A 15,536-nucleotide genomic window follows, 5' to 3' on the forward strand; every position below is an offset into this window, starting at 1 on the left:
GAAAAGGACATTACAGACCAATATCCCTTATGAACATAGATAGAAAAATATTAGCAAATTGAATCCAGAAATATATTTTTAAAAAGGTGCTAACAAGACCAGATAGGATTTATCCCAAGAATTCTAGGTTGGTTTAATATTCAAAAATCAATCAATGAAATTCAGTATATTAACAGAATATATGACCAGCTCAATAGATACAGAAAAAAAAATTTGAAAAGTTCAACAGCTATTCATGATTAAACAAAAACAAAAACAAAAACAAAACCAAACTCTGAGCAAACTAGGAATACAAGAAAACATTAATCTGATAAAGGACATCGAAGAAAAACCAACAGCCAACTTTTTACAGAGTCTAAGCTTGTACTGCTAATAACATGACAGGCCAATACATCGAGAGATGAGTTGTTGGGACAAGGAATAGCAGCTTTGTTTGGAAAGCTAGCAAACCAAGAAGGTGGTGAACTAGTGTTCCAAAAAACTATCTTGCCTGAGTCAGCATTCAGGCTTCTTTTATACGAAAAGGAGAGGGGGTGTGGCTGGTTGTTGCAAACTTGTTCTCTCTGGAATTCTTTGTTCTTGCAGCTGTCCATGTAGGTCTGGTCACAATGCTCCTATAAACCTCCAACAAGGCAAATGTTATTCTCTGTCCTGTAACCTTTTATCTTTATATGAATGGGAAAGTGTTATACCTTTAAAGGTCAGAGGTCTTGAGGATGAGCTATACTGTACATTACAGGCAGTAGGCAACGTTCATTTTTGAGATGATCATAACCAAAACGTAAAAGCTAAAAACACAGAGACTCTAAAAAGAAAACAATATCTTTGTGACCTTGGAGGAGGCAAAGATTTATTTAAAAGCAGTAAACAAAATTTAAAAACTGATAAATATAGGTTTCACCAAAATAAATTTCCGATTAAGAGATAACTTTAAGAAAATGAAACGATTAGTCACAGGCTGGGAGAAGACATTTGGAATACTTATATTTGACTGTAATGCACCGTTTCACCCTGGCAAAAACCCCAAACAAGCCTAACAAGGGAACAAAATTACTGAAAGTGTATTTCCTGAATGTATATCACCTGGAGCTCTCTTACACTACAGGTGGGAATGCACAGCGGGACAGCCATTTTGGAAAACAGGTGACAGGTTCCTGCAAAGTTAGACACTGACCTCAGGACCCACACAACCTGGGGGAAGTGGTTACACCCGCATGCATTTTTCCAGAATTCATAGAATTGTACACGTAAAACCTGTGCATTTTATTGTATCTACACCTTAAACAAAAAGATAAATCAGAGCAAAACAGAAGGATAACTAAAATGAACATCGAAAAGCCGTCCCCAGGGGTCCTCTTGCGTCCCTCTGGACCAGCGAGCGCCCGCGGGCTGGCGAACCGAGCCGCTGGAGAGGAAAGGAAACCGCGCTGGAACGTGCGGGCGCGGGGGCTGGGCCGGGGGCCGGGCCGTGAGCCAGCACTCAGCTAGTTGCAGTTTCGATTTTCCCTCTGCCGTCCTGGTTCCCCGGTGACTCCGCCTCTCGGCGGCGCTGGGTGCGTTCCTAGAAAACCCCTCCCTGCTCCGCGCCGGGCTTCACTGCTAGCGGAGCGCGAGCGAGCGAGGGACCTCGCGGGGAGCCCAGCCGCCAGCATGACGACCGAGCAGCGGCGGAACCTGCACACCTTCGGGGACTATGTCAGGAAGATCCTGGACCCTACCTACATCCTGAGCTACATGGCCCCCTGGTTTAGGGACGGTGAGTGGTTCCCAGCGGCACCTGCCCTTTCGGGCAAGAAAACAACTCAGGACTTAATTCCCACTTGCTTTTCCCGTTCTGTCGATCAATACAGGTAGCTTGCTAGGAACGCCGGGTTTTGGGCAAGATTTCCGCAGCACTTTAGAGATCGTCAGGGTTTGAGAAGCCCTTGGAGGTCCAGATGGGGAAACCGAGTCCCTGGAAGGTGAAATGACTTGCTTAGGGGTGCATAAATATTTTGATTCAAAGTTGGAGAAACACGTCGCTGTCCATTTCTTTTATTTCTACTAATAATGAAGTCTACTGTGTGTTTGTTTTTGTGCTGACATCAGAGATTCAGAAATAAGATAGGAGACCTTCCTTTTAAAATACTTTACAGTACAAGGATTTGAAGGTGGGAGGTGGGTGAGGGCAGAAGTATACAAATAGTTACCAAGTGCTGTCAGAACTCCACGTAAGTTGAGACTTAACGCTGCCAGATCTTATTTACACTTCAAATAACTGGAAACGAGAGGAGCAAGACTTCCTAGACTGAATGGGCAAATCTGGACCTCCTTGTGGGACATCAGTAATGGCTGGGAGGTAGCACATCTAAGGGAAGGACAAACAGCAGGTAACCCTGGGAGCAAGAACTGGGTTTAGGAACAGAATTAACGACCTTAAAGGAACAGTGTAGGGTTGTGTGCCCAGGGAAGCTAGGATAGGTGACAAGGGAGGTTGCTGTTATAGACTGAACTCTGTTTCCTCAAAGGGATATGTTGAAACTCTAATCCCAGATCTCAGAATGTGACCTTATTTGGAAATGGGATCTTTACAGAGGTAATCAGTTAAGAAGAGATCATACTAGAGTAGGTTGGGTTCCTAAGCAAATGCAATTAGTGTCCTGATAAGAAGACAGCCATGTGAAGACAGAGAGCAACAAGGAGAAGCTCACGTAAAGACGGAAGCACAGATTATAGTGATGTGGCCACAAGACAGGCAAACAGAAGAGAAGGTAATGTGAAGAAAGAGCAAAGATTGGAGTGATGTGGCCACAAGCCAAGGAATGTCAGCAGCCACCAGGAACTGGAAGGGGCATGGCTGTATTGTCCCCTAGAGCATTCAGAGAGAGTGTGGTCCTGCCAACACCTTGGTTTCAGACTCTGGCCTCCAGATCTGTGAGGGAATAAGTTTCTGTTGTTTGAAGCCACCCACTTTGTGGCAATTTGTTAGTGCAGACACAGGAAGCTAATATAGATGGCTAAAATTAAAAAGACAGACAGTAAGAAGTGCTGACAAGGATATATAGAAACTGGAATCCTCATAAATTGCTGGTAGAAATATAAAATGGTGCAGTTCCTTGGGACAACAGTTTGGCAATTCTTTACAGTATTAAACATAGACTTACCATAGGACCCAGCAATCTCATGCCTAAGTGTATACTCAAGAGAAATGAATACATGTGTTCATGAAGGAATACATGTGTACAAAAACTTGTACATGAATGTTCTTGGCATTACTCTTTGTAAAAAACAAAATGTAGAAAGAGCCTAAATGTCCATTAACTGATGAATGGATAGACAGAATGTGGTATATCCATACAGGAATATAATTCAGCAATAAAAAGCATGCTACAACATGGATGAACCTTGAAAACATTATGCTAAGTGAGAGAAGCCAGCCACAAGGACCACATACTACTATATGATTCCATTCATATGAAATGTCCAAAATAGGCAAATCCACAGAGACCCAAGTAGATGAGTGGTTGTCTGGGGCAAAGAGGAAATGGGGAGTGACAGCTAATGGGTACAAGGTTTCTTTTTACAGTAATGAAAATGCATTAAAATTAGATAGTGGTGATGGATTTACAGCTCTAAAAACCATTGAATTTTACACTTTAAAAGAGTTAATTTTATTGTTATCAAGACAGAGACCTGGCAGAGAAGAAGGGCATTTCTTCTTTTCTTCTTTCATTCATTCAACATACCTTTGTTGGGTGTATCATTAAGTGCTAGGTCCTCTTCTAAACTCTGAGAATACAGAGGTTAACCAGCCAGCCAGCTGGCTTACTTCCTTGGAATTTACATTCCATTGACAGTGGGAAAAAAATGGAAAATTACCCAATGTCAGGTTATATGAAGACAATGGTTTGGCCACCACCGCAGACATAGAGTTAGTGTACAAAGTCCATATGACTGCCAGCAGGTTGGTGGATAGTTTTCTGCTACCTGGCCTCACTGTGTTTCTCTTTAGCTCCTTTGCTTTCTCTTTTCTGCCTTATTTCCTACCATCCGTTGACCTAAAATAAAGAGACTGCCAGATGTTTCTCCAGCAAAGATGAGTTTATTTGGGATCAGCAGAGAATTGCAATCTGAGGTCTGCAGCCATGGCAAGCCACATGCAAGTCCCTGCAGGGCCAGAGAAGGAGGACGCTTTTATACAGAGGAAAAGGAGGCTGAGAATGGTTTAGTAAGCAAAGAGTCCATGGCTTTTCATTGGCTGAGTCCTTGCCAGGAAACAAGAGGAGTCTGTCTTCCTCTTGGGCTCAGCTTTGGTCACAGTGCATGAGAGCTCCCCCTTCTGGTCTCCTGACTCTATTGAATTGAGGTTTCTGTTTATTAATAATTTTTTTCACATCCTAGCAAAAACCTGGAAGAAGGACCATAAAAGTATATGTTTATTTCTAACTCTGCTTGCTAAGTCCACTGTAATTGTTACTAATGACATGAGTGGTCCTATCCTCACATTCTTTACTCTTGCAATTAATTCAAACTTTTGAACAAGAGACTGTGAAAATGTTAGAAGAAGCCTTTGTTCTTCCCTCTATCCTGGTGCTACCATGTTCTCCTTTATTATGAGAAGACTCTTGTAAATATCTTTAAGAAACTCCTTTTCTTAAGGACTGCCCTAGAGCATGTTCCCAGACCTCCACAACAAACTAGAAGTTTCCAGAGAGGATGGGAAGAATAGGCGCGACTGGCCTGAGCAGAGAAGTTGCTGCCTTCCTGCAGTTCCTTCTGTTGCTATGATTTGTCATAATCCCCAGACCCATTTGAGAAAGTCCGACAACCCTTAGTGGTTTTACTTCTGTCGACTGAGAAAAATGCACAACCTAAAAGTTGAGAGTTATGTTTTATTCAGCAGATTTTCTGAGGACTTCAAGCCTGGGAGACAGCCTCTCAGAGAGCTCTGAGGGACTGCTCTGAAGAGGTAAGAGAGGAGCCAAGATACAGGGGTTTTTGCAACAAAGACCAGGTAGTGAGAACATCAAAAGATGACTGTTAAAGAAAACCAGACATCTCAAGTTAAGGGATTTAGCGCTTTTCTATGTATGGGAAGATGCAAGAGACTGGGCTCCTTGAAATCATTCCTTTGATATGCAGCTCAGCTACCTAAGGCCCATATCCTGTGCTTCCCATCCTAAGGCCCCTCAGGGGCATCTCTGCCGGTGGCTGCAGTGGTTGAGGGCTTGACAGTGGCAGCCTGTTTGTCTCCATCCTGAGTTCCCTCAGGGCTCACATTCGGGTCTGAAGTGACTTGGTGGCTGCAATGTCCTTTGTTTACTGACTTGGCTGGCAACATTTTTCATTCACACTTGCAGTGCTTAGTGGTTCTGCAGTTTGACAGTCACTCTTGCTTCTGTTTGTAGATGAGGTGCAGCACATTCAGGCTGAGAAAAACAACAAGGGCCCGATGGAGGCTGCCTCACTTTTTCTGCAGTTCTTACTGGAGCTCCAGGAGGAAGGCTGGTTCCGTGCCTTTTTGGATGCCCTTAACCAAGCAGGTTAGTTCATTCTTCTTACTCACAAATCAGAGTATATTACTTAATTGTTTCAGAACGTTGTAAAAGTGAAATGTTGTTAATTTCAAAATCCACATTTAGTTCATGTCTCATAATCTGAGGCAATATAAGGACTAGTCTGAGGCAGATACTATAATTGTCTCCCTGAAATATCCAAAGGAATCTACAGAGAAATATTACAGGTAATGGGAGAGTTTAGGCAGTTTATTGGATTTAAGATTAATAGTTATTTTTTTACAGTACTTTTTAAAATTCTGGTTGTAGTTACATTTTCCAGTACTACAAAAATTAGTTACGTTTCTACCCACTGGAAGCAAATAGAAAATGTAATCCAAAACGAAATACCATATATAATAGTAACGAAAGTTGTAATGTATTTAGGAATAAACCTATCAAAGATGTATAGAGTCTGCATGGAGAAAGTGATAAAAGGCTGTTGAAAATTATTGAAGAAGCCCCAGCTAAATGGAGATGTGTACCCATGCACGTGGAGAGGAAGACCTGACACCGTAAGCCTGTCAGCTCTCTCTACATGGACCTGTATATTCAGTACAATTCTGAATAAAAATCCAGCGTGCTTTTTCATGAGCTTGACAAGCTGATTCTAAAATGTATCTGGAAGAATTATGACCCAAGAATAGTCAATACACCCCTAAAGAAGAATTAATTAGGTTGGGGCTTCCCTTTCTAGATATTGAAATTTATTATAAAGCCATAGGCATTGAGGTGGTATAACAATGATCGTGGCATCGTAAAACTGACCAAGGAAATAGAATAGAGAGCCTTCAATTAGGCTTTTGTGTTTATGGAAACCTGATATATTGGAGATCACCGGGAAAGGAGGATCATGCAGAAAGGAAGGGCTTTTTGACAAATCGCAGTGGGCCATTTTAAACAGGATAATGTTAAAAACCAAAAAACCCTAACTTTCATAACTATGTGAATACTAAAAAATTTGTATTCCTTACCTCCTTCCATGCACATATACATACACACTCACACACATACACAATTTATTCTAAAGAATTGAAGACTTAATTCTTAATGGAAAAATTTTAACAATTTTATAAATGAATATAGAATAGTATTTTTATGACATTGGGGTATAGCAGTATTTATGAAACAAGACAAAACATTAACTGTAAAAGAAGGATTGATAAATTTGATGACATTAAGATTAAGGACATCTGTTTATCAAAAAAACACTATAAAGAAAGTGGAAAAACAAGTCACAGACTGGGGGAGGGTGTTCTCAAAATATATGATCACCAAAGAAGTAATATCAAGAATATATTTAAAAGGATTTAAAATCAATTAGAAAAGGAAAGAAGAGATTTACAAGGCAAAAGATGGCACCAGGCACTTCAAAGAATAGGAAGCATGAAAGGTTAATAAACAAATGAAAAGATTCTCAGCCCAACTAGCAATTAGGAAGTTGTAAATTGGGAACACAATGAGATAGAATTATAGATAGATAGATAGATACACATTCTTTTTCATTATAGGTTGTTAGAAGGTGTTGAATATAGTTCTCTCTGCTATGCCATAGGACCTTGTTGTTTATCTATTTTATATATTATGTATCCAGTAATCCCAAACTCCTAATTTATCCCTCCCCCACCCTTTTATAACTGCTAGATAGCAAAACTTAAGAAGTCCAACAATGTGAAGACTTGAAGAGAATCTTTAGTGTTGGGAAATCTTAAGTAGCACCATAGGGAGTGTAAATGCTACAACTATTTTGAAAAATGATTGGCATCATCTTGTATAGTTCAGCTCGCATGCAAGCTTAACAAACAAAACTGAAAGCAACCTCAGTATCCTCCAAGAGGGGACTGGATAAGTAAATTTTGTAATATTCACGCAATGGTCTGTTATACTGCAATGGAAATTTGCGAACATAGCTATAGACAGCAACACAGGTGAAGCTTGGAAATGTAATATTAAACTTTTTAAAAAGTCAGATAGAATTGCATTTAGTAGGATATAATGATAAACGTTTCAAACACCCTTGAAGTAAATATGTATTGTTTAGGGAACTGAACATGTGCCGTGCAACTATTCAAAAAAAATCAAGAGAGTGATAAATCAAATACAGGATAGTTGTATCTTTGCAGGAAAATGTAAGGGTGGGAAAGAGGAGGCGGGCACGCAGCCACGAAAGAATCGGTAGTCGTAGTTGAATGTGTGCTCATTTTGCTGTCGTGCTCTTTATAGCCTGATGAAAAGGGTGTGGGCCTTGCAGTCAGACAAGTCTGGTGATTCTGTTAAGAGAAACTTAGAGCCAAGCATTCTTGGAGTATTACAGTTGGAAATAATTTTTCCTTCTCAAATTTCCCATTCTCCTTACTATTCTTTTCTTGGAATAATGTAGAAGGTAAGCTCCTGAGGGACAGGAGTGAAAATTTTTATTTCTTTTTGTCCTTTTTACTGCTTTGCACTGAGAAGATACTTAACAACTTGATGGTTTGACTCATTGAAAGACAAGTCAGAGGTTGTAGGTAAAGTCCATGGGGTACCTTGGAAGGAAGACTTCATGCTGAGACCAAGTGTAAGACTTCAGATTGATCCTTAGTACTTTCTCCTAGGAGATGATTAACGTTGTTTGAGGACCTAAAATGTGGGGTGCCTAGAATGCATATTGACTTTTCTTTTTGAAAGAGTATTAATAACAGAGATTTATAGATATGTTTTGATTTCTCTCACTGTACATTCAAACATGGTTCCTATGATATTAACCTCAAAGTACTTTTCAGTTGGCCTTGTAAAAGCCCCATTTTCTTTCTACCTTTCAGGTTATTCTGGACTTTATGAAGCCATTGAAAGTTGGGATTTCCAAAAAATCGAAAAGTTGGAGGAGTATAGATCACTTTTAAGGCGTTTACGACCAGAATTTAAAACCACGATTAATCCAAAAGATATCCTTCCTGAAATATCTGAATGTTTAATTAGTCAGGAATGTGAAGAAATTATGCAGGTATTTAATTAATATTAAATTTTTTAATTTGGGGGAGATAATTTGAACATGGGGAACATCTTCTATTTTCTGTGCTGTTTTAGACCTGAGGAAGATCACTGAAATTTATGGAAGTCCTCAAATCTAAGGCATAATTACCTAGAAGAGTACTTTTAATTGTGATCTGAGTAATTTTTATGTCCCAAGTTTTTTTTCAGGTTTGCCCTATTTTCAGTGAAAACTATTTTATTACTTTTATGAATGTTTTATGCAAATTTAAATAAAACCAAAGAGCTTAGCAAATAAAAAGAAGGCTAGAGATTCCAGTAGTTAAGTGTTCAAACCTAGCTCAACTGCTTGCTAGTGGTGTGATCTTAGGCAAGTTATTTAATTTCTCTTACGTCTCTGTTTCGTCCTGTATAAAGTGGAAATAATAGTAGTATGTTATTAATATGGTATTTTATAGGATTAAATGAGATAATATATGTAAAGTGCTTACATATGCCTGGCAAATAATAATAAGTGCTCAATACGTCTTAGTTATTGTGATGAATAATAAAAGTCATGTAAGTTCCACCACTCTGAAAAAAACCATTTGTTAATATTTGGTTATATTCTTCCAAATATCCCTATGCTAATACACCCATATTTTGAATGGTTGTCAAATGGGTTAATCGTTTTCCTGATATTGCTGCTGATGATACATATAACATCTCAGAGGAGATGAGAACATATGGTTTGACATAGTGGTATCATGTGTAGAGGACAAGAATGAAGGAAAAGGTATCTCAAAAGACCGTGTTGGATGGGGCCAAAATGGTCATGAAGGAGACCTACTGAACCAGAGTCTTCACTGATTTTAAGTCAGGTAGTACTTGAATTGATATTTCTTCAGGGAAAACTCATAAAATGAAAACTTTCAAAATGATCAGTCAACTGCATTTGTCTTGCTTAGGTTTGTTCCAACAAGGGGCTGATGGCAGGTGCAGAGAAAATGGTGGAATGTCTTCTCAGATCAGACAAGGAGAACTGGCCCAAAACTTTGAAACTTGCTTTGGAGAAAGAAGAGAGCAAGTTCAGTGAACTGTGGATGGTGGAGAATGGTAGGCTGTTCAGAAGGGTGGGAGGGTCTGAAAACATGCCCTTCCTCATGGTTCTACTTAGGACTTCCTTCACTCCTCCCTGTTCTTCACTCACTGTCAGAGGCATTTTCCCTTCAGGTACTCATGCCTACAACTCTAGCAAGAGGCCAGCATGAAGTTGAGTTCTAGGAAGCAGGTGGTTATTTGCCTACAGCATTAGTTTGGTTGTATATAACCCCTAAAAATGGATCAGGACAAATCACTGTCATCCAGAATTAGCCCATCTGGCCCAAAGGATTTGGGGAAGTCTGAGGCTGAGGCCATTGTCTGGGTTTAGATTATCAGAGAAATAGCTTGCAAATTCAAACCCCAGGACTCACCCCATTTAAAGAGTTGAATCATGATAGACATTACCTGGTTCCCCTAACTGGAAGCCAGCTGGAACTGCACCAGAATGGGACTGAAAAAAAGAATCTGTTGTGATTCAGTATCTGAGCCATCATTTGGCTTCCTGGAGCTGCTAACATCTCAGAGCTTTATTTTAAAGGCCAGATTTGGTGAGCCATCTGGCAGTGTCTGGTCTTAGCCATTCGTTGGCTTCTTTAAGATCATAAATTGTTCCAGAAATTGTCTGTATAAATACATGTCTGATTTCTTGGGTCGAGTCAGGAATGGAAGACATGGGTGTCTGCTAAATTGTACTTCTCTTCTTTGGGGGATCTTGTCAAAATGCAGATTCTGATTCAGCAGGAGCTCATGGGTCTGCATTTCTAACAAGCCCCTAAAGAGGTTGCTGGTCCATGTTCCAACCTCTGAATGATAAAGTCCTAAATGACAGTGGAGTTCAAACTCCAAACTGAGATTTCAAACTCAAAAAATTATTTTAATTGTTATAAAATGGAAGTTTAAAAAACTTTAGTATTATGACCCCTTTGTAAGACTTTCGCCCTCAAGACCATAATCAGGTAATGTACAGATTCTAAGATGTTTTTTGATCTCATAAAGGTGCAAAAGGTGTTGAAATGAAAGATCTTGAGGATGATGAAACGAAGACTTTCGATGTACAGATTTTCTACAAGGAAGAACCAGAAAACCAGAATCTTAGTCAGAATTCTCATCCCTCTTCAGGTACTCAGCATTGTTTGTTCTTTTCCAGAATGGCGCTCTTTAGGTTTTTTGTGTGGGGATGTGTTTTGCAGTGCCAAAAGTCACAGCCTAATAAAAAGGGTTTTAAGGAAAATTAAGACAGAAAAGAGAATTATATTAAAATTGACGCTTTTTCTATCATTAAAAATGTCATTCTCTCCCTTGCATAGCTATTGCCAGCTTCTTCTTCTTCTTCTTTTTTTTTTTTTTTTTTATCTTTTTTTGGTCTTCTTTCATCACTAAAGGCATGTCTACATGGAAGATGCAAATAGAGTCTTCCCAGAAACTCTGTGTCTGTGAAATCCAGAATCAGCTTTGCTTTCTAAAGAAACACTTCTAGTCCTTGTGAGTCACTTGCTCAGTTTCCTCTGAGGCTCCCAGGGCTGTGATGTATGTTGATGAAGTGTGTGCACTGCACAAATGTGTGGGGCTGAGATGTTGAGCCAGGGTAGAGATCAAGCCTGTGCTTTTTGTCAAACAGTGCCCTGAGGGGCTGTGTCCTCCTAAAGGGGAGCCTTTCTCTAATTCACACTAAGGCATTATATAAATTAGCTGTGGCCTTGTAAGGCCCACCTTAAGTTTCTAGAAGCATATTTTCATGAGGAGACCAGAAAGCTGCATAATAAGCCATAGTAAAAAGTAATTTATAAACAACAGGATTCTACTGTATGGCACAGGGAACTATATTCAATATCTTGTAATAACCTATAATGAAGGAGAGTATTTATATGTATAACTGAATCACTATGCTTCACCAGAAACTAACACAACATTGTAAATCAACTATACTTCAGTTGAAAAAAAAAGGTTATTTCTAAAAGGGCATCAGGGAAGAGATTAGGATTTAATAATGGGTAGTGTTAGAAGGAAGGTGTGATTTGGGATAACACCATAAGAAGAACATTTATAGATTACTTCTGCAACCAAATGATATATGTTTCTTGTCATTCCAGAATAAAATCAATGAACATAAATTGCTTTAAAATTTTCTGACATGTAAAAGTCCTTAACTCACTTAGCCTTTTAGAAATCCCCCTTTTCTTTAAAATGGGTAGGTGGAATCCATAGATGATGTCCAAGGCCTTTTCTAGCTTTTAACATTTATATACTTATCCATTACTAAGATAAAACTTCTGATTATTTTTTTGAAATTTATATGTTTATCTATTACTAAGATAAAGCTTCTGATTATTTTTTGGAAACTTCTGGTTCTATTGAGAGACTGGAGAATTACAAAGCATGGTTGCTCATCCGTGAGAGATTACTCTGGGAGCTCAGTATTTATAGCTTGATGTTTTTGAAGGCTCTTGGACGGATTTGTTGTTTTGTCCTGTGCAGCATTTCCTCTAACTGGTGTCTGTCTTGCCCCCTGGATTAGGCCACTCCTGCTTTAGTGTCTCCTTATTAGACTTCCATGATTGTTCAGAAAGAAATCTTTGTGGGTTTTCTTTTCCCCTTCTTGCTGTTGGTACTTTGTCGTTGAGGGAGAATTCTGTACTTCGAATCAGTGCAGAAGCTGAAAGGTTAATTAGGGATAAGAATTCTAAACTTCCTTCAGTGAGGCCTTTCTTGTTAGAGTCAGAATTCTTGTCTAGTGGGCAATTGCCTTGATTCCTCAAAAGAGTCACTATTTGATAATTTAGTTCCTTTTATATTACAGAAGCGCCTCATATTTACAGCCCAGTGAAGCCAAGAAATTACCAACTAGAGCTCGCTTTACCTGCTCAGAAAGGAAAAAACACAATAATATGTGCTCCTACTGGTAAGCCAATTGCCATTACTTACGTAGTTTCTCTGTTTGCTTCCTTTTTTTCTCCTTTTATTAAACACTGGGACAAAATGGGGAAGCTTCAGTTTTTCACTGTTCCATTTGTCTTTTGAGAAGACCATTCCATTAACGTGGTCTTCAAGGTGTTTTAAGGACCATGAGGAGGGAAGGGAATGCGCCCGCTTTCACTTCCTGCAGGCCCTGGCTGTCAGTGCAGGGAGCCTGAGAGGGAGCTTGATTCTGAGTCACAGCGTAAATTCTGCAGTTGTTAACCCACCTGCACGCCCAGTTGACTACTCAGCACAGTGGCTTTAGAGGAGCCAGAAATAATGACCTTTCTACAGAAAGATTTTAGTATACTGTCAGTTAGTTACATGTTTTCTTTCTTTTTATGTATTAAAAGGTTGTGGAAAAACCTTTGTTTCACTTCTTATCTGTGAACATCATCTTAAAAAATTTCCACAAGGACAAAAGGGGAAGGTTGTCTTTTTCGCTGTTCAGCTCCCAGTGTACGAGCAGCAGAAGTCTGTGTTCTCACAACATTTTGAAAGACTTGGGTACGTAAAACAGTCGGTCCAATGTCTTTTTCTCAAGCTTCATGCAACTGACCTGTTTTCTGCTTGTTTTGCTTTTGGAAAACTATGATTCCAAAGATTTATGGTAGATTCAGCCTTTATATAATCTAGATGTAATTCCTTCATGGATTCAAATCTTTTTCATTAGATATACCTGAAATCCAGAACTCCTTTGATTAGCTCTTGTAGAGGAGTAATGACTTGAGAGAAATTTTATACTTAAATGGCACATTTAACTTTTTAATGACTTTATAATTTATTTAATAGTTTTCTTTTCTTTGCTATTTTCTTTCTTGGTGGCTTGAAAGAATTACTTTTGGCCCTCTGTATCTGCATGCGCCGCATGGACTGCAGTCTGCTGGAAATTCTACGTACCTTAACATTTATTGAGCACTTACTATGCATCAGGCTTTGTGCTAAGAACTTAACTTTTCTCCAGATCTATTTCTTTTGGACTTAGGGGGAACTTAATGAATGTTTTGATCTAGTGTTTCGTATCTTTGTGGTTCCCCATTCACATCATGGTTGGTAATAGGGTGCTTCTGTCACTTTCCAGGTACAAAGTTGCAGGCATTTCTGGAGCAACATCTGACAATGTCTCCGTGGAACAGATTGTTGAGAACAATGACATCATCATTTTAACTCCACAGATTCTTGTGAACAGTCTTAAAAATGGGACTGTTCCATCACTCTCTGTGTTTACTTTGATGATATTTGATGAATGCCACAACACCAGTAAACACCATCCTTACAACATGATCATGTTCAATTATCTAGATCAGAAACTTGGCGGATCTTCAGACTCACTGCCCCAGGTATTTCCAAAGTCAGACACGCTCTAATCCTCCTAAATCCTATTAAATTACTTTAAATTATTAAATTAAATCCTTTACTTACCCTTGTGGCCAAATTGGGGATATCCTTCTGAGATTCTAAATGCATATTGTACAACTCGTTGATTCATTTTGCTTCATTCATTCATTTATTCCCTTAACAGATATGTATTAGATATCTCCATGTGTCATGTGCTGAACCAGGTACCAGGGATACAAATATAAAAAGAAATAGTCGTTGCCCTCAAGGACACACAGCCAGTGGGACACGGCTGGGATCGGAGTGGAAGTGCGTCTGGTTTTAGTCCTTTTCCTTTTCAGTGTGTTATTCTGTGCATCATGGGGGCACGAGGGTAAAGGAGAGAGAGGTCCTGCCTTGAAAGGGTTTCCTCTCTTGGCTCCTTACTGCTTTGTGTTCAGCACAGAAGCCAAGAGACTCCTGCATTTATTCAGCGCTTTGCCTAATAGGGACCTTTCCATTTCTGATGTCACAGAGACTGTCAGAAAACTAACGTCCTTGCTCTTTATCTGAAGTCAGTTTAAAAAACCTATGTTAGCAGGACAGCGTCGCAGGAGAGGTTGTGGAAACACCATGCTATTCCCCAGACATCTAACGGTTTGGAATTCTCCTCCAGGTCGTTGGGCTGACTGCCTCGGTTGGCGTCGGGGATGCCAGAAACACAGCTGAAGCCACAGAGTATCTCTGCCAATTATGCGCGTGTCTTGACACATCAGTGGTAGCAACAGTCAAAGACAACTTGGAGGAACTGGAGGAAATGGTCTATAAGCCCCAGAAGTGTAAGTGGGATCCCGATACAAGCCCTTTGGGACTTTGTCACCCTCTGCTCTTCTTAGTTCAGGGCCATTGAGATGAACACTGAATTTTTACCCTTTCTCTGTTTAGTAGAAAATACTTAATCTCAAACTTGGGGAATAATCACATTTCCAGCTTCTCTCCCCAACGGAGCTCAGGAGTGTCCTGTAGAAAGCAAACATTTGCTCTTCCTTTGCATCAAGCTCATGTAAAGGTATGGCAACGAGAGAGAGAGAGAGAGATGATGAGAAAATCTGAGCGTCTAGATGGCTCAGTCCTTCCCTGAATTCCATGCCTGAGGAGGACACCGAGTGTTGATTCATTATTTGAATATGTATCCGGGAATTTTGGTTGAAGTAAAATAATCTGAACTCATCAAAAGATCAGAATATGATTTTATTTATAAGATTTTTTTCTTAGTTTTTGTTTGTTTGCTTGTTTGTTTTCTGGAGGGTAGGCAATTAGGTGTGTTTGTTTATTTATTTATTTTAACGGAGGTACTGGGGACTGAACCCAGGACCTCATGTATGCCAGGCATACACTCTACCACTGAACTATCCCCTCCGTCCTAAATAAGATTGACTAAGAAATGTTTACTGAATACCACTGCTAGACTAACCCAGCAAGGGAGAGGGGTGCAGAAGATGCATGTGACTTTATCCTCGCTCTCTGAATAGTATATGACAGAATGAGTAAAAGGCAGAACAAACACACATGAACCAGTCAGGGAGCTGCCTGTAAGGAGTTTAGAGAAGGTACCCGATGTGAACCTTTAAATATCACATACAAATTTCTTTATAATCCAGTCCCTCCCACCCTCTG

General features: G+C 39.6%; 1 protein-coding gene across 1 annotated transcript in view; it reads left to right on the plus strand.

Moving 5' to 3' along the window:
- The first annotated feature begins 1,585 nt into the window (after nucleotides 1-1,585).
- Nucleotides 1,586-15,536, plus strand: part of RIGI (RNA sensor RIG-I) — a 36,057-nt gene continuing 22,106 nt past the window's right edge. The window contains exons 1-9 of the mRNA XM_010975810.3: nucleotides 1,586-1,756; nucleotides 5,388-5,522; nucleotides 8,336-8,517; nucleotides 9,452-9,599; nucleotides 10,584-10,706; nucleotides 12,385-12,486; nucleotides 12,896-13,049; nucleotides 13,624-13,882; nucleotides 14,536-14,698. Coding sequence (XP_010974112.1) covers nucleotides 1,651-1,756; nucleotides 5,388-5,522; nucleotides 8,336-8,517; nucleotides 9,452-9,599; nucleotides 10,584-10,706; nucleotides 12,385-12,486; nucleotides 12,896-13,049; nucleotides 13,624-13,882; nucleotides 14,536-14,698 — 1,372 coding nt within the window. The 5' untranslated portion in view covers nucleotides 1,586-1,650. The remainder of the gene's footprint in view (nucleotides 1,757-5,387; nucleotides 5,523-8,335; nucleotides 8,518-9,451; nucleotides 9,600-10,583; nucleotides 10,707-12,384; nucleotides 12,487-12,895; nucleotides 13,050-13,623; nucleotides 13,883-14,535; nucleotides 14,699-15,536) is intronic.

This window comes from Camelus dromedarius, chromosome 10 (assembly GCF_036321535.1).
Source record: "Camelus dromedarius isolate mCamDro1 chromosome 10, mCamDro1.pat, whole genome shotgun sequence".
NCBI classification, from domain to species: domain Eukaryota; kingdom Metazoa; phylum Chordata; class Mammalia; order Artiodactyla; family Camelidae; genus Camelus; species Camelus dromedarius.